At 38.9% G+C, this 19,575-nt stretch overlaps 2 protein-coding genes across 2 annotated transcripts in view; one reads left to right on the top strand and one right to left on the bottom strand.

Annotated features, from left to right (window-relative positions):
• Positions 1–7,565: 7,565 nt before the first annotated feature.
• percc1 (proline and glutamate rich with coiled coil 1) lies at positions 7,566–8,318 on the bottom strand (the record flags this gene model as incomplete). The annotated part of the gene is made up of 1 exon (XM_079811981.1): positions 7,566–8,318. One exon carries the CDS (start codon positions 8,316–8,318, stop codon positions 7,566–7,568), a length of 753 nt encoding a protein of 250 aa, XP_079668107.1.
• Positions 8,319–14,327: 6,009 nt separating this feature from the next.
• Positions 14,328–19,575, top strand: part of pgap6 (post-glycosylphosphatidylinositol attachment to proteins 6) — a 16,558-nt gene continuing 11,310 nt past the window's right edge. The window contains exons 1-6 of the mRNA XM_079812525.1: positions 14,328–14,524; positions 14,907–15,084; positions 16,386–16,596; positions 16,781–16,905; positions 17,277–17,539; positions 17,637–17,965. Coding sequence (XP_079668651.1) covers positions 14,464–14,524; positions 14,907–15,084; positions 16,386–16,596; positions 16,781–16,905; positions 17,277–17,539; positions 17,637–17,965 — 1,167 coding nt within the window. The 5' untranslated portion in view covers positions 14,328–14,463. The remainder of the gene's footprint in view (positions 14,525–14,906; positions 15,085–16,385; positions 16,597–16,780; positions 16,906–17,276; positions 17,540–17,636; positions 17,966–19,575) is intronic.

Below are 19,575 nucleotides of genomic sequence, written 5' to 3'. Positions count from 1 at the left end.
GCCACTTCACATGTGCTCTGACAGTGTGCCGTTGGAAATTAGCATTAGATTACTTGCTTCATCTTAACCAATTATCGAACAGAGGAGCAAGATGAAAGCATGTTTACATTAATGTCTTTTGACTTTTTATACATAGTTCAGATGCATATACAGTCCAAAAACAGTCAAATTGTCTCATGTTCAAATGTTTTCATTGACAAAACAAGTATAATGAATATGCATTCATGAAAGTTGAACGATTCCAATCAATGTGTGTGAATTAGCAATGACCAAACCACGTGTCCATATCTAATCTTTCTGCCCACGTGCCACGTTCACTAGTGAGTTAGCCATGCTCAGTACACGTAAGCACTCAGAGCACAGTGTTGAAGACGGAAACGCATGCACACATGTACTATTTACTACTGATGAAATTATAGAGTAGGCACTAATGTTCACTCCTGCATCTACTCTGTTATAGGGAACAGCAGTTTAGGACCCAAGACTGGTTGTGAAGAATGAAGATCAAGATTCAGGAGTGCGATTAATTAAAGAAAATTTGGTCACACTTTATTTTGATAGTCCACTTTAGACATTCTACTAACTATAAGTAACTTTACAACTACAGGTCAACTAACTGTTATTAGAGTATTTGTAGACTGTCTGATTAAAATGCACTAAAACTTTATTTTGTTGGTCCCCCAACAGACATTCTACTGACTATAACTTGGCAACTACAATTCAACTTATTCTACTAACCCGAACCCTAACACCTAACCATAACCTACCAGTCTACTGACAGTCAACTAATACTCTAATGACAGTTAGTTGACATGTAGTTACAAAGTTACTTATAGTTAGTAGAATGTTTAAAGTGGACTATCAAAATAAAGTGTAACCAAAAAGTGTAACTGAAGAATAGTTTGCAGTTGTTTTATGTATTTGCATATAAGATCGGCCCTTTGGGCTTATGGGGTGCCTTGGGACTCCCATTTACCTATTCACCCTTTAACAGTCTGTTGGGCACTGATATATGTCTGACCCCACACCACTTCTTTTTGAATGATTTTTGGGACCTTACCTTATCCATTCAACAAAGATATTTACTGTATTTTTACTAGCTATTCTTACTGACATTTACTAGCCGCACTAACAGCGACAAAAAAACCCGGGGGTTGGGTTCGAGATTTGTATGGTTGCTTTTTGCTTTGTATTTCTGTATTTCTTGGCCAAAAAAAAGAACTCAATAAACAGTTGTTAACAAAAAATAATAGTTAGCAGAGTTTGTAGGCTGCGCTCTCTGCATACATACATTTTACACAGCAATACTCTCTCCCAAGGTCTGGCTACATCACTACTGCAGGGTGAATAATTCTGATTGGCTAAGAGAAAATAGTTAGTCATAGTAAATTTCCACACATGGTCAGTTAATCAGATGCATGTCTCCATAGATTCCACTTGTTGAGGCTTTCACCCCGGAATTAAGCACGTAGTGACCTTCTAGGTCTGGAGCAGGTGCCAGCATGCCCAGAAAACAAGTCCCCCCATCTCCTAGGATACCTGTAATCCAAATACTGATCTGTAACACAGAATACTAGCACACATACACAGATACACATGCAGTTTCTCCAAGGTCGGAGTTGGTTGAGCTCCAGCTATGACCAGAAAGATTCCCAAAACATACTGATAACGTGCTTTCTCTCAGTGAGAGGCACAGACAATATTCACCATTATTCTTTAGTGATGGAAGATACAAAGAAAAATAAAAGCTCATAAATATAAAATGAATCAAATATAATATAAAATAAATATAAATAAAAACATAATTTAGTAAAAAAGGAATGAAATCAAATACAGATTTTAGAGAACAATCAAACTAGAAGAAATCATTAAAATCATATTAATATGTAGGACGATACATATTAATTAAGGTTTTGATTATACATTTCATTAGGATATATATACACTATACCAGTCAAAAGTTTGGAAACATTAAGGTTTTTTAATGTTTTTTGAAATTAGTCTCTTAATCTCACCAAGGCTGCATTTCTTTGATCAAATATGCAGCATAAACAGTATTATTGTGAGTTATAAGTTAAAATAACTTTTTTCTATTTGAATATATTTTAAAGGGGTGGTAAAACATTCTTTCGAAGGCTTGATTGTGTTTGTGGGGTGCACTGTAACATGTGTTCATGCTTCGTTTTTAAAAAATTGCATTATTTTTCATATATTTTACCTTTATTCTACACTGCTCTGTCGCTCCTTGTAAAAACGGTCTGATGGTTTCCAGGTTCTATGAAGCCGGTCCCTCAAAAATACGCAATGGGCTCAGATTGGTTAGCTGGCCCAGTGTGTTCTGATTCGCTAACCGCCTAGTGCACGTTTGTCGGAAACGCCATGCCCCTTACTTTTACCGGTAGACTGTGCTTTGGTAGTATTCGAAACAATGGCGTCAATAAAACGATACCAATTTGATCCCGAATCGGACCCAGACAATTTAGTGAAGATGATCGAGCAGAACCTGTTCAACCAGTTCAGTCCTCAAGAGTAAAGACTGCAGATCTATAGTGATCGCTACTGAATGGCACCGTTACTTTTGTATTTTTAGAACGATTATAGCTAAATATCTGCCGCAAGAACTATTAACCCAAAACGAACACTAAACATTGGCTTTACTAGTAGCCAAATCAAACACAGAACCATGTTTAGCATGCCTGTAGATAAACAATACATAAAAGCTCTAATCAAAGAATAATTTACACTAATTCCAAGTTCGCTGTTGAGATTTTAAAAAAGTTTGTAACGTTAGGTGTTTGTCGGATAACGTTACGTATGAATGAGCATTTAACAAACTGGTTTGCAGAGCCAAACAGCGTTGTCATTTGTTTACTTCCTTGCTACAACGTAAAATTAACAATACGAACTATTACAGGAAAACACATCAACGAAAAAAAATCATACTTACAGGTTGTGGCCGTAAACAGCTTCTGTTTTTAAATCCATCTTTCATGACAAGCCGTTGTGCGAATCCTGGATTGAACTCTTGAAGATTCGTGAAATGTGCAGCACAGAGAGCGAGATTTGGGTAATAATTATGAGGGACCGAGTTAAAAATAAATTTTAACCATTGATCCCTAACTCCCCCATCCCTAGGAAGGCTGAACAAAGTGGACCTGCAATCCGGATGAAAATAACTGCGTTTCGACGGCATTGCGGCAACAACACTCCATCTATACCGCAACAACTCTTCCCCACAGCAATAAAGAATGGCCTCGCCCCCCTAAATATTCTCGGAGGAGGGGTTTATGTAAATATTGGGACTGGTGATGTCAGCAACCCTGGAGGAATGTGTGTAGTCGCCTACTGGCTCGTTTGCTGAAATTGATTTCTTTAAAAGCAAATATCTCCCTTTGCTTTAAACTTTGAACGTTGTAACTTGGCAGATGTTGTTTATGCTCAAACACCAACATTACACACTTGCTAAAGTTAGTAAAGGGAAATCGTGGTTTACCACCCCTTTAAAATGCAATTTATTTGTGATTGAAAGCTGAATTTTCAGCATCATTACTCCAGTCTTTAGAGTCACATGATCCTTCAGAAATCATTCTAATATGCTGATTTGCTGCTCAAGAAACATTTATTATTATTCTCAATGTTGAAAACAGTTGTGTACAAAAAACATTTTCAGGATTATTTGATGAATAGAAAGTTCAAAAGAACAGTATTTTTTCGGAAGTGAAGTGACGTGTGGCGACCCATACTTGGAATTTGTGCTCTGCATTTAACCCATCCAAGTGCACACACACAGTAGTGAACACACACCCAGAGCAGTGGGCAGCCATATTGCTGTGGCACCCGGGGAGCAGTTGGGATTTCGGTGCCTTGCTCAAGAGGGTGAAGGAGAGCGCTGTTTATTCACTCCCCCCACCGTCAATTCCTGCTGGACCTGAGACTCAAACCCGCAACCTTCAGGTTACAAGTCCAATTCTCTAACCATTAGGCCACGACTGCCCCTAAATAGAAACAGAAAGATAAAATAGAAAGCTTTGGCAGCAAAAGGGGGACCAACACAATATTAGGATAATTTTATGTCATAATGTTATGCCTGATCGTTGTATATTGATCAGATTCAGATTATTAGGAAGTGTGTTGAAACCAGCTTACTATATCTAATAATGCATTCTTCTATTGTTTTAAAGAATAACGAATGTGAGTGTCATTAGTAGCCTACACGGCTGTCTGGAATACTTCATTCTGATTGGTTGATCTGATTCTGTTGTATTCTGTGGTAATATAATTGATTGCAGGCAGTGTTATTTTTGTATCACTGATATACTGTATAGTTTTATTTTTATGTTTTAATTTTAATTTCACTTTAATGTAATTATATATTTGTATATAGGGTATACATGGTCTGCAACAATGCTTAAGTTGGTGATAAGTGTCAAAACATCCACATTGGCAGGACCCAAGGTTTCCCAGCAGAACATTGCCCAAAGCATCACTGCCTCCGCCGGCTTGCCTTCTTCCCATAGTGCATCCTGGTGCCATGTGTTCCCCCAGGTAAGCACACACGCACCCAGCCATCCACGAGATGTAAAAGAAAGTCCACCTTCTTCCATTGCTCCGTGGTCAAGTTCTGATGCTCACGTGCCCACTGTTGGTGCTTCCGGCGGTGGACAGGGGTCAGCGGCTGGTCTGCGGCTATGCAGCCCCATACGCAACAAACTGTGATGCACTGTGTATTCTAACACCTTTCTATCAGAACCAGCATTAACTTCTTGAGCTATTTGAGCTACAGTAGTTTGTCTGTTTTATCGGACCACACGGGGAGCCTTTTTTCCCCCCATGTGCATCAATGAGCCTTGGCCGCTCACAGGGCCGGATTAACCATTAGGGCAACTGGTCACTTGCCCAGGGGCACAGGACATCTAAGGGGCCCTGGGCACTGTCAAATATTATGTTAGATCCCGTTATAAACGCAATCTTTACTTTCCTAATTATATTTTTGCAACCCGTTCGATCAACATATTATGTTAAATCACGTAAAAAAAAGTGTCTGTAGCTTCTTGCGCTGCTGTGCAGCGAGCGAAGACGGCTGTCAAGTCAAATCACGTCACTTGACGCTCTGAAATCAGTGTTGCCAAATTGGGCGGTTTTGAATATGATTGTGCGGTTAAAAACGGGTTTGGGCGGGTGGACAACATTTTGGGTTGGTTTGGAGTCAATTTGGTGGTTTTCAAACATCTAAATTGTATAGTCTAATTGGTTAATAACAAACTCAAGTGTAAATCATGACACACACCGGCTCAGCGTTCAGCGTAGAGTCAGCTGGCGTTGGTGTTGACGTCGCTGACGAGCACGCACTTTCAGCCAATCAGCGATCAGCAGGGAGTTGCGACTCGCGCTCGTTCATGACTGGTTTTCAGCGCGAAATTGTAGCTGGATATCAAATGATCGCTATGCCAAAGTGGCATAAATATACAGTAAATTATATACAGTAATGAGTGGGAGAGGGATCCAACTCTCAAAACGTGGATTACACCTGTGACTCAAAGACTCTTTATACATATAACTAACTCCAAGAGGTTGAATGACTTGAATTGAAATTGAATACGTTATATGACTCCTGAGCATCATCGTGTGCACACTGGCCTGATCAGGACATCTGCACCTTTAGACTGCGCTCTACTCGTCCCAACAGCTGCTGAAAGAGGTTTGAATCAACGATTAATCCATTTTGACTGTGTTAAGTTCTGCGTTATGTTCTATAAATATGTACTTCACGAAAGACATAACGTTACTAGTTCTATCTGAAGTTAAAGCACAACACAAAAGTAAACGCATTCTTGTTGTTAATTTTTTGTTGTAGGAATATTGTTCAGCATCAGTGAATGACACATTTTGGCTGTGGTGTGTGCAGTAATGTGTGCGAAATGCCCGCTAATTACATTGTTTATTCAGATTATATTGGGCACTTTTTGCACTTAAATTAGTTTATTCTTACTGTTGACATTTAAAAAAATGCATGTGATTTTCCATGTCATGCATGACTGTTTTTGAATGCCCTGTTTTGATCCATTTTCCTGGGAAATGTTTTTTTTTTTTTTTTTTTTTACATCATTATTTTGTTTTAAGGAAATAAAATGGTGCTAATCAGCCTTGATTGACATGGCAATACAATTATATCACATTATTTTGGCAGTTAAAATTTTGGGTGTTTTTTTCTTGAATTGGGTGGGTTTTAGTGAGCTAACTTTTAGGCTTGAAATCGTCGACCCAATCAGTCAACACTGTCTGAAATTTAAGCAGGAGCGCTAAAAGAAAATGTAAAAGAGAAAATGAATTGAAATTAGTCGACATTATGAAACATATTCCAAAAATAGCCACAATTTCACATTGTAGCATTTTAGGAATAAAAAATCTCTGGTTTTAAGTTAAGGCTTCCCTAGCTGTCTGCTTTATTTCACTGTTGCAGTCTCTGCAGCAGCCACCAAGTTCTGTGAAAGATTCATTGTAAAAAGTTATGTTAAACATTAGTGCATCATTAGTGTTCTGTCTCTTGAATGCACTTTATGCTGAGGCTATTACATACATCTCCACTGAGCATTGCAGAAGCCTGATTTGTTAGTATAGAAGTATAGGCTATATGCTCTTGGTGATAGCGACTTTGCGATTGTTGCTTTGGGGCAGGGGCAGGGGGGGCCCTTGAGTCTTGTTGCCCAGGGCACAGGAAATTGTTAATCCGGCCCTGGCCGCTCATGACCCTGTCGCCGGTTCACCACTGTTCCTTCTTTGGACCACTTTTGATAGATACTGACCACTGCAGACCGGGAACACCCCACAAGAGCTGCAGTTTTGGAGATGCTCTAACCCAGTCATCTAGCCATCACTCAAATCCTTACGCTTATCCACTTTTCCTGCTTCTAACTATGTTGTTTTGTTGTTATGTTGTAACATTTATTTTTTATTTCGATTTCCTTCATTGGAAGTTTCATGTTAGTTTAGTCACAGTTGTCACAATTTATTTTGTGATCGTGACCTGACTATCATTCCTTACTAATTTCTGCCTAGCAATTGAAGAGTATGTGAGGCAGCAGCATTATTGATCACAAAGGGTGTTTTAATAATATATTTAGCTGATTTTTTTAAGCAAAATAATTATTTTTATGCTACATGAAAACAAACTAATGATCTAGAGAATGTATGAGCATTTGAAATCACAAATTTATTAAAGTTCTGTATTAAACATTTAGCCTAATACAGTTACACTGCCAAAAATAACATAAATAAATACAATAATAGGTTTTTATACTTATTCAAACAATGAAAACAAATGAAATGATGATACTCCAAATACCAAATTAAAAAATTAAAAACAGTATATATATATATATATATATATATATATATATATATATATATATATATATATATATATATATATATAAATATTTATTTTTTATTTTTTATACTGTATATATATATATAACCAGAAAACAAGGCAAACAAGAACAGAAAGAAAAGCTTTAAAATGTAAAATATAAATAATATTTACTGTGATGTGACTGAAAAATGATTGGTTATGATAGTGTGTAGTCACAGTTGAATTCACTGGGATTCTCTCTGTCCATGGCCCAGTGAGCGAGTAAATCACTGAAGTCTAGGGTGCTTGAGCTGCTGAGAGTCCCTGAGACACTGGAGCTGGTCATGGAGCAAACACTCGTGTTACTGAACATGCTCAATGACGTGCTGATGTTGATGGAGCTCTCCGATGTGTCGATCATACTGAGCGAGTTCTCCTGCGTGTTGGTATCACTTAACACATCAAGTTGGTGTGCGAAAGGCTCTGTCCAGAAGCTGATTGGCAGACGCCGTTGGCTCATGGGCAAGCCCCGCCCTTTCCTTTGAGCATCTTGAAAGAGCTCTGCAAGGGGCCCGAGTGACTGGGGCTCCTCGGCCTGCCCTGATGATGCTACTTTGATGAAGTCCGCATAGTATCGCTGGCGGCCTCCGACTTTTGGACACGGTCGTTCTGCATAAATGTCACAGGTATCAGGGTCTTGGCTTCGGCCAAAGTAGCGCTGGACATCGTTGCTGATGAGCTCGGCAAACCGCAGGAGCTGGTTGGTCATCTCAGCGTTATTGGGGGAGGGATCAAAACTCCACGACTCTTCCTCTTGAGACTCACTGACAACTCCATCCTCTTCCTCCTCCAGACTGTCCTCTCTCAGCTCCTCTTCATATTCCTCTTCAGTCTCCTCCTCATCCTCAGTGGGAAAGAAGCAGGGAGGGAAACCCAAATTGCTCAGTGTCCTGATAACACTTGCTGCCATCCTGTTAAGAAAATTAACAATATAAACAGTTATAGTTCTACATTTTTTAAATAAACTGTTTTCTCAGAACAAGATGCCAGATTGGGGAAAGTTGTCACATTTATAATGTAATTATGATGTTATTATATTATAATTACATTATAAATGTGACGACTTTCCGTATTTATTATAAATAGGCCTACATATTTATTATAGTTCCTATAAAAATTATTTTGGCCAAAAGCTTTGCAAATAATAAACTAAGAATATTGACAATTTGTCAGTGTTTTTTATTCTATTTTATATATTTTTCATATTTTAAATTATATACAGGAAAAATAATACAAATTTGAAAAAAGAAAGAAAGAGTTATTATATTTTATTATAATATATTATTATTATTGTGCAACATAAATTATAATAAAAAAATAGTAAGATACCGATATAAATGTGCAGCAATATACATTTATTATATATTAATAGTATATTAAATAGTATATATTTAGGCTATATAAACAATATAAACTGTTACGTATGTATTTATATATATATATATATATATATATATATATATATATATATATATATATATATATATATATATATATATATATATATATATATATATATATATATATATATATATATATTTTTTTTTTTCTTCTCTTCTCTGTGTATATTTTTTATATAAATGCCAGATTGGGGGAAGTCATAGCCTATTTTTCCTATTTTTGGGCAACAGTTTTGCAATTAATAGCCTAAACTATGTAAGAATGTTGAACATTTTTTTCACAGTGTTTTTTATATGCTACTATTTAATATTTTTTTTTTGCCTATATTTAAAATCATAGTCTAGGCTAGAGGAAAAGAAAAGGAAAGAAAGAAAGAAAGAAAGAAAGAAAGAAAGAAAGAAAGAAAGAAAGAAAGAAAGAAAGAAAGAAAGAAAGAAAGAAAGAAAGAAAGAAAGAAAGAAGTTTAAAGTTTATTTTCGTTAGTTGATTATTTCAGAAACTGTTTGTGTCCAGTGAGTCTCTCTTACCGTGTAGGCTAATGCTGGATAGATGCCGCTCGTGAAGTCTTGCCGTCCGTTTCGCGTTATGGATAATTAGCGGTTTGCTCATTTATACCCATCGCTCGTGGGGAGTCTGTTTTCAGAGCAAATATTTACGCGCGCGTCTGAAATAGTGTTCTGCTCAAACAGAGCGTGAATTTGTCTTGGCGCCCAGCAACCGGAGAGACGAACGGAAACTGGCACGCGCGGCGGCCGCTATAACGCTTCGTTTGCCGGGGGACGCTCAAGTGTCGGTTCACCTCAGCGCATACACACAGACGTACGTACACACCGTCTGACACACAGCTGTTATCGCCACTTATGGGTGAACCTAAAAAGGCGTGAAATCGGATCTTACGCCGTTTTGACTTTTGAATGAGCCCCTTTATAAAACCCCATTAAAAAGACAAGCAAGCCAAATGACCCGCATTATGCATACTTTGATCTGTGCAAGGCGCGTTTGACCTTTAAGAAATGTGTAAAATCAAAGTTTATTTATCAAAAATATTATTTCTAATAAAGAAATATTTATTTCACCCTTGCAAATTCCAGAGAAAGAAAACAGACGGAATCACAAAAAAAGTTATGCTGTAAGTTAAAAGTTTAAAATTAAGAGAAGACTGGGGCTTTTTGTCACAAGAATTATGTAAAAATTAGGCTACAGTAATAATGAGACGATTGTGTTTCAAACATTCAATTGTTTCAAACATTTAGTTCAAACTCTTACAATTAATAATTATTCAAATTTATAGTATCTTTCCTGTATCATTCTGAGTTCGAAACCGACTTTAAAAAATAAATGCACTTTTCACTGGAGTAAACAGTGTGACAACTAGCATGGTTTCACCTGTATTGTATCAATAAAAGCCAATACAACTATGAAATAAAACAAACCTTTAAACTGCACTAAAATAAAAATAATAATTAAAAAAAAATGCATTTCAAGTGGGAGGAGAAATGTGTGCGTGTGTGTGTGTGTGTGTGTGTGTGTGTGTAGAACATTATAGAAAGAGCAAGAGAAAGTGTGTGTGCTCAGCATGAGGGAATATGAGCCGGACACAGGGCAATAGAAGGGCTAATGACCAGCAGCGGAGAGCATGGCATCTGGACTAACATATGTCAGAGAACAAGAACACTTTACAGCAGCTTCAGGACGGTGAGGCAACATGTAATGGCTTAACCATCCCTCAGACACAGTGATTACAAGATTTAGAAGTGTCCTGCTGTTATTCTATATTCTATAAAAATAAAAATCATTTGGCAAAACTGTCTTACAGTTCAGCACAACACTATAGCTCACTTGCAAAAGCTAATATCTCTCCCAAAACTGTTCACTCATGCTTCAGAACTAAATTCCTTTCCCATATAAATAGTCAGTGCCACCAAAATGGCAAAGATCCTTCTCATTGCTTTGGCTCATTTCTTGAAACAGACCGGACGTTCTCAACACTCTTGGTGCTTTTGCCAAAATCACGTGGATGGTTCGGCACAACACCATGGTTCACCTGCAAAAGCTCAAACCTCTCCCAAAACAGTTCACTCATGTGTTAAAACTAAATTTCCTTCTCATTTAAACAGTCAGTGCCCCCAAAATGCTTCGTCCCTTTGGCATTGTGTAAGCACTGCAAGTCAAAATGTTTAGATGTTTTGTCACTATGGCAGAGGACCATTGAAATATCCCTCATGTACACCTTTCAGTCTTAGCCCAGTGCTTCATTTTTGTCTAGCTAACAGAATAAAATTGTGTATAAAACTGAAAAAAAAGAAAGAAATAGGATTTTAGGGTAGGAGTAGCCTCCAAGGTTTGACATCACACATTGCTCTCATACTGCCAAGGAAATTGTAACCATTATCATTCACACACATAAAGTAACTTCCATACATCAGAGTATGTAAAAAACAAATCAGAGTACAAAAAAACAATGAAAATTACCGTCCTCACCCTCCTGGCCATCCACACGCTGCTGTTCTCAATCTTACTGTAAACACTTGTAATGTTGTAAAATTTCTACTTTTCTAATGATATAATCTGGGTTTGATTTTTTTTCAGAGATATTGTTAGAGTAAAGTATATGAATATATTGACCAAACCGTACACACAAGACCATACTGCATATTGATGAAAATATTTATTTCTCTCCACATTTGTAAAATCATTCGATTCATTCATGCATTTTCAAAGGTTTGTTTTTTTTATATCTGCTGAGGTTGGGCTGAAGTCTCTGTCCAGTCTCTCTCAATGTCAACCCATGGGTACTCCGTAGAATCGCATCTGATAAATTTGGTCCCCGTCTTCTTTGGCCACATCCTACTCCAGGTCTACCTTCTTCTCTTTGATGAAATTAATGAGAAATGCTATTCTGTTGTGAACAATTGCCAAGTGGTTTGGAGATTTGTCCATGTTGTTTTGAGAATGTAATTTCTGTTTCAAGAAATGAGCCAAACCAATGGAGAAAAACTGTAATTTAGAACACTGAATGTAAATGAAAAACAACAAATGAATTTGGCTATACCATTAAATATTTCATATGTTCTTTGTCACTCTAACGTACTGCTCTGAGACAGAAGATTGAGAATCCAAACGCAGCTTTATTGAAAGGGTAATCCACAATCATAGTCAAGAGTTCAGGCAAGGTCAAAACACAGGCAGGCAGTCAATACAACAAACACAACAAGGCAGGGAACACGGGCAAAAGAGTAAACCAAGAACAGGCAGGTAATCCAGAAACCGACAGACAAGAAACCAGGGAGAACGCTCAGAATTGAAGTTGTTAACAAAACTTAGCAATGAGTGACAGAATAGACCAGGCTTTTATAGGGTGAGCTAACAAGATAAATGAGACACAGGGGGATGTAATCAGGAATGATGTGTCCGGGCAGTGATTATATTGTGGGTAATGTAGTAGTCTGTGGTGATATGGCAATAGTCTGAGGTGGAGTGCCCTCTGGTGGACTACACGGGCACTCTCACCTCCTAAGGAGTGGTTTCCAGACACTCCTATAATTATCCTGGAGGGAGGTGGAGCGGAGGGAGACCCGGGGGCAGGAAGGAGGGCCAGGCCCTTGCAGCGGAAGAGGGCCTGGAGACTGAGGCAGAGCAGATGACCAGGGTGGACAGATGACCAGGGTGGCGCAGGCCAGGCAGATGTCCAGGGTGGCGCAGGCCGGACAGATGTCCAGGGTGGCGCAGGCCGGACAGATGAGTGGAGTAGGCGGCCAGGACGGAGCAGGCCGGACAGATGACCAGGGTGGAGTAGGCGGCCAGGACGGAGCAGGCCGGACAGATGACCAGGGTGGAGTAGGCAGCCAGGACGGAGCAGGCCGGACAGATGTCCAGGGTGGCGCAGGCCGGACAGATGACCAGGGTGGAGTAGGCGGCCAGGACGGAGCAGGCCGGACAGATGACCAGGGTGGAGTAGGCTGCCAGGACGGAGCAGGCCGGACAGATGACCAGGGTGGAGTAGGCGGCCAGGACGGAGCAGGTCGGACAGATGACCAGGGTGGCGCAGGCCGGACAGATGAACAGGGTGGAGTAGGCGGCCAGGACGGAGCAGGCCGGACAGATGACCAGGGTGGAGCAGGCCGGACAGATGACCAGGGTGGAGTAGGCGGCCAGGGCGGAACAGACGACCACCACAGCAGCGCAAACGAGGTTAAAGACCCCCACGGTGGAGCAGACGGCGACCACCACAGCAGTGCAGATGGTCTTGGAGACCCCCATGGCGGAGAGGGCCGGTTGCCCGGTCGGAGTTCTGGTTTCTGGAGCTGGTCAGGGGCTGGAGCCCTCACTGGACACAGGGGCTGGAGCCCTCACTGGATGCTGGTCAGGGGCTGGAGCCCTCCCTGGACGCTGGTCAGGGGCTGGAGCCCTCACTGGACGCTGGTCAGGGGCTGGAGCCCTCACTGGATGCTGGTCAGGGGCTGGAGCCCTCACTGGACGCTGGTCAGGGGCTGGAGCCCTCACTGGATGCTGGTCAGGGGCTGGAGCCCTCACTGGATGCTGGTCAGGGGCTGGAGCCCTCACTGGACGCTGGTCAGGGGCTGGAGCCATCTCTGAATGCTGGTGAGCGTCTGTGAGCCTGGTTTCTGTGAGCCTCTGTGAGCCTGGTTTCTCCCAAGGTTTTTTTTTTCTCCATTCTGTCACCTAATGGAATTTGGTTTCTTTGCCACTGTCGCCTTTGGCTTTTGGCTTGCTTAGTTGGGGACAGTAAATATTCAACTATATTAGACTACTGATCAGCAGCTGTACAGCTGAAAACAAATTTTGTTGCATTATTTTCTTATCACTGCAAAGCTGCTCTGAAACAATTTGTGTTGTAAAAAGCGTTATATATAAATAAAGGTGACTATTCCATTAAATGTTTTATTGATTCCCAAAAAATGAAGTAACTTTTTAACTAGCATTTTTTTCATGTATTGTTTGCCGTCAAAACAGTATAAGGTTTTGACCAGCAGATGGCCCTGTTACCATGACTCATAAATCTGGTTGATAGTCTCAGTAAATTTTTTTACGGTCTATGGTACAGGGATGCACTGAGACAACAAACACTCAAACTGAATAAACAAAAACATACAGACATGTTCTAGAAGTTGCTGCTGTACTGACTGAAATTTTATCACAAATATCTTGACTTATTAAATATTTTATTTAGTTTAATTGAGTGCTGCAGCTATTCCAAATACAAAAAAAGATTGCCCCAAATACTTTTAAATGTCAATTTTAAATAAAATACACATCTTTTAGAAAATAAAAATCGCACTATGGCGAAGGATTGGCTCATAAATATTAAGAATATGTCCTGGGGACGTTGCCTGGTAACCTTTCTAGCGTCAAGCAATCACTCTGCAACGCAGGCCTATCTTATGAATATTACGATGAGTGTGCTTATGAATATTAATTAACAGGAACTGCCATCCAATAGGAAGAACGACACGAAGCCTAAGTAATATTTATGACCAAACCCTTCATCACCAGCGGCGAAGAGGAAGTTCTGCATACGTATGAGGTCGACGTCCAGTTTTTCTGTCTTGAACCAGGAAGTAACGTGTCAAAACAGTCCTTAGACAGTTGAAGAACATGACAATGAGCTGACTGAGGAGAATCTAAACTGAAAAATGGAAAAGTATTTTGCACTGTGCCTTTTACTGTATGTCATCGCTGGCTGTTTTGCTGACGGTGAGTTCTTGGGGCGCTTGAGATCTCTTAGATTTGCAATTTTTTTAATAACAGTTTTTGTCGATTGATGACTTTTAACAAGTAATTTTGTCGCTTTTCAGGCATTTAAATAAAACGGAAGTTTCACTATATAATAAATGTTTTTGTCCTTACCCAATGTCACAAAACCAGGCATGCATTTTTGTAAATATGTGTATCGTTTTGCAATTTACAAGTATATATCGTTTAGGTCGTAGGATGTAGACCTGATATATAGCATGTTTATACCTAAATAAGTCATTAAATATAGAAGTTAAAAGCGAATAATGCGATAATCTCGCCTATCACACAAATTGTGATTGTTTACTTCTGACGCCATCATGACGTCATGATCTGCCCCTAGATCTCACTTACTTGAACGAGTTCTACTCCAAAACGCCTCAGAAGTTGTCCAAATACAGCTGGTTCGGGAATGTTCGGCTCCATCAATTCAGAGTATCGGAAGATGCGGTGCTCGTGCGGTGGCTGCTCACGGTCTCACGGGGATCCGGGCTGAGCTGTGGCGACCAAAACATCACTGTGTATGTATGGTGAAATTATGACAGTAAACACGTGTATTGAACCATAAGTTTGAAAATGCTTCCACTATAGTAACAATCTTGTAAACATATGTAAACAGGGTAAACATATTTCCCTCCAAAAACCAAAGTTGTAAAACTGTAGGTAAATGTCATAAAGAACTTGGTATTACTCAACACTGAAAAGCCCCATACCAGCATACAAGGTTTTACTGTTTCAATAATAGCTGTAGTTGCTATGGTGTTTTGGCAAAAAATAATGTTTCTGTGGTAACCGTTGAACTCGCATTTGAAAACATGGTGTTAAGTATCTGGTGTGGGTTTTAATGTTTCTAGTGGTTTATAAATATTCTGATGGCAATAGTGATATTTTAATGTGCACCAATGCTTTCGTACCTCTGAGAATGGTCTCTTTCTTGGAGACTGTATACAGAAGATAGATTCTCATGAGAACTCTAACTGAGGAGCCAAGATTATTGTGTACTTTAACAATACCAGGAGACCTTCAGTTCCAAAACTGAAAAGAGCACATACAGATGTCAAAAAAATGTCACTTATATACTAATGTACTTATAAAAGGAAAGAAAATGGTGTCAAACCATTTCATGGAGTCGTTAACCCCAAGTTGCCCCAGAGGCAGTGTTGCCGGGTTTGCGTAACAAAACCAGCATAATTGCTATTCAAAACCTACCAAATCATGTCCAAATCTAGTCCAATCACGTAAAAAAAACATGTTCTGGGGGTAAAAATTGAATTCTGGGCGAGGGGGATGTGTGGTCGCTTTAATCCACAGACTAAAAACACGACCCGTGGCAATAGTGTAAAAGTAGCCCAATTAGAATAGACTAGAAGAATAGAATATAGAATAGAATATACTTTATTGTCCCATTCCTGGGAAATTAGACATCATGACACGGCCAGTATACAATACAGTACATACATACATACATACATAAAAAAACCTACATTCTAATTTATGAAATACGGCATATATCTCAGACATAAGATTCCCTATTTAAAATTTTGACCGCAGTTGGCACAAAAATAATTTTTGTAACGATTTGACTTACACTTCAAAACCCTAAATCGTCTCCTTAATGGTAACAAATTAAAATGAATGTGTAAAATGTGTGTATCATCAGCTCACAGTGCTCACAATTCTGCTCACAGGGATTCTCCTTGGAAGAAGTACTGTACATTATAATAGTTATATAGTAAATATTGGTAGATAAAAGCAGTAGTAACTATCTTTTTACATTTCTTCGCTTAACATTGACTTTTGTCCATCTAATGCACCTGAACAGGCACTTTAGAGCAGGAGCGCCCCCGGTCATCAACCCCATACAAACAGCCTTTCCGAACTCCACATCAGTCTCTCTTGCTCACAACTTGACGCTGACCGTTCCCAGTGGACAGAGCGTCAGTGTGACACTGTTCAATGTGACACACCCCAAACCTGGTGACTGGTTCCTTGCTGCTCACCTGCCTAAAGATGATGGCAAGATAGAGCAACAGGTGTGTTTTGTTTTATATTAATCCCGTTTGCATGTCAACCATTCTCATAAACATTTCAGAGGAACTACATTTCTTGGCGGAGGAATTATTATTTAATAAATTATGAAGTATTTATTGTTGTGTATTTATTTGATATATAAGCATTATAAGTAAATGGGTTGTTGTTTGTTACTTTCTGTTTTAGGGTCTGCCATCTTGCTCATACTTATTCCAGGCACAGATGTTTTTGAGAAGAGCTGCTGACCTGCCAATCCTGCAGTACAACATTCCTGTCTATCAAACACTAACTTCAGCTCCAGCTCTGTTTAAGTATGTTCTGTGTTCATGTGTGCGTAATGGCTGTGTGTGTTAAGTAGATTATATTCAAGTTATCTTTTATGTTCACCAATGCTGCATTTATTTGATCAAAAATACAGTGAGCAGTACTTTGTAAAATATTATTCATTAATTATTTTAAAATATACAATTCAAAATAACTTAATATTTTTATATTTAAAAATGTAATTTATTCCTGTGAGGGCAAAGCAGCCATTACTCCAATCTTCAGTGTCACATGATCCTTCAGAGATCTTTCTAATATGCTGATCTGGTGAAACATGTCTTGTTATTATCAATGCGTTCATGTAAAATGTCTGTTTTTGTTGAAATGTAAAGTATTTTTATGCATCTTGTCTGTGTAGGGTCTTTGTTCCAGAGTTCTCCTCCAGGTTGGATGTTTTCATCTTGAACTGTTCTGTAATGACGGGAAATGATTGCGGGCTGTCAGTCACTGTAGGCTCCAGCACTTTACAGCAGGGCTCAGAAGTGAAACGGAACTGTTCAGGGTTTGAGAGCTGCTCCACCTCGGTCCTCATTCCTCCGTGGAACACGTGGTTGCTGGTTATGGTTGAGTCTAGTCAACCAAACGCCACGATAACTTTCAACATCTCTGCTAATGTCACAGGTCTGTTTTGCTTCACTTATTTTACTATAACACTACTTTGCTAGTTTTCGCTTGACTCTTATATCTCTTTCCATCCTCTCTCACTTCATTCACACAGTGGGATGTAAACCTTTGAGCGTCTCTTCAGATTTCAACACCTCAGCCTTCATACGTTCCATCATTGCTCCCCAAAGCAACAGCTCAGGTGCCCTCAGTAACGCTTCCGTTTCCACAAGAGACCAACCGGGCCTCCGGGCCAACAGCTCTGAGCCAATGTGCATGAGAAGCCCTTCAGTGTTCAGAGAGGAACAGGATGTGCTATCACTACGCTTTATCGTTTCCAACAGCAACCTCAGCGTGACCTCCGACCTTCCAACTGTGCTCACATTCGAGCACTCTGCTGGTGATAGTGGCGGCACGTTTGTTGTACAGCTCCACTTGAACACTGTAAGCATGTAATATAATATAATATGCAATTCAAAAGCTTGTGTTCAAATGTTTTTGAAAGAAGTCTCTTGTGCTAACTAAAGCAGCATTTATTTAATCAGTTTACAAAAATGTTGTGGAATAATATTACAGTGTGAAATAACTGCTTTTCAATATATTTTACATTTTAATTTATTCCTGTGATGGCAACGCTGAATTTAATCATTACTCCAGTCTTCAGTGTCCCATGATCCTTCAGAAATTATTCGAATATGCTGATTTGCTGCTCAAGAAACATTTCTTATTATTATCAATGTTGAAAACAGTTGTGCTGATTTGCTGCTTAATATTTTAGTGGAAACTTGATCAATATTAATTTACTTATTCTTTGATCAAGAGAAAGTTCAAAAGCATTTGAACAGCATTTATTTTAAATCTTTATGGTCACTTGATGAATGCAAATTTTATATATATATATATATATATATATATATATATATATATATATATATATATATATATATATATATATATATATATATATATATATATATATATATATATTTTTTTTTTTTTTTAAATTTTATTTTAAATTTTTTTTTCCAAGGATTGCTGTAAAAAAAGCATTAATTCAAAAAAATGATTATATATACAGCAGGTAAAATAAGTATTGAACACGTCACCATTTTTCTCAGTAAATATATTTCTAAAGGTGCTATTGACAATAAATGTTCACCAGATGTTTGTAACAACCCATGCAATCCACACATGCAAAGAAATCAAACCATAGATGTCCGTAAATTAAGTTATGTATAATAATGTTAAATGACACAGGGAAAAAGTATTGAACATGCTTACTGAAACGTATTCGTACAAAAGCCTTTGTTGGTAATGACAGCTTCAAGATGCCTCCTCTATGGAGAAACGAAGTTGCATGCATTGCTGAGGTTTGATTTTGGCCCATTCTTCCACACAAACAGTCTTCAAATATTGAAGGTTCCGTGGGCCTCTTCTATGAACTTTGATCTTTAGTTCTTTCCATAGATATTCAATTGGATTCAAGTCAGGTGATTGGCTGGGCCATTCTAGCAGCTTTATTTTCTTTCTCTGAAACCAATTGAGAGTTTCCTTGGCTGTGTTTGGGATCATTGTCTTGCTGAAATGTCCACCCTCGTTTCATCTTCATCATCCTGGTAGATGGCAGCAGATTTTTATCAAGAATGTAATTTTTTTTTGTCTTTTTTTTTTTTTTCATTCATCCTTCCTTCAATTATATGAAGTTTGCCAGTACCGTATGCTGAAAAACAGCCCACCTCCAAACTTCTCTGTTAGTATGGTGTATTTGGGGTGATGTGCAGTGCCATTTCTCCTCCAAACATGGTGTGTATTTTGGCATCCAAAGAGTTCAATTTTGGTCTCATCTGACCAGACTATATTCTCCCAGTATTTCACAGGCTTGTCCAAATTTTGTGCAGCAAACTTTAAACGAGCTTGACGAAATCTTGCGAGGAGCACCTGGTCGTGGCCGGTTTATGGTGAAATTATGTTCTTTTCACTTACGGATAATGGTCCCAACAGTGCTCACTGGAACATTCAGAAGTTTTGAAATCCTTCTGTGACCAATGTCATCA

This window comes from Gobio gobio (genome assembly GCF_949357685.1).
Source record: "Gobio gobio genome assembly, chromosome: 3".
Lineage (NCBI taxonomy): Eukaryota > Metazoa > Chordata > Actinopteri > Cypriniformes > Gobionidae > Gobio > Gobio gobio.
The sequence above is the reverse complement of the archived record's forward strand: the minus strand, read 5'-3'. Positions and strand labels throughout refer to the sequence as shown.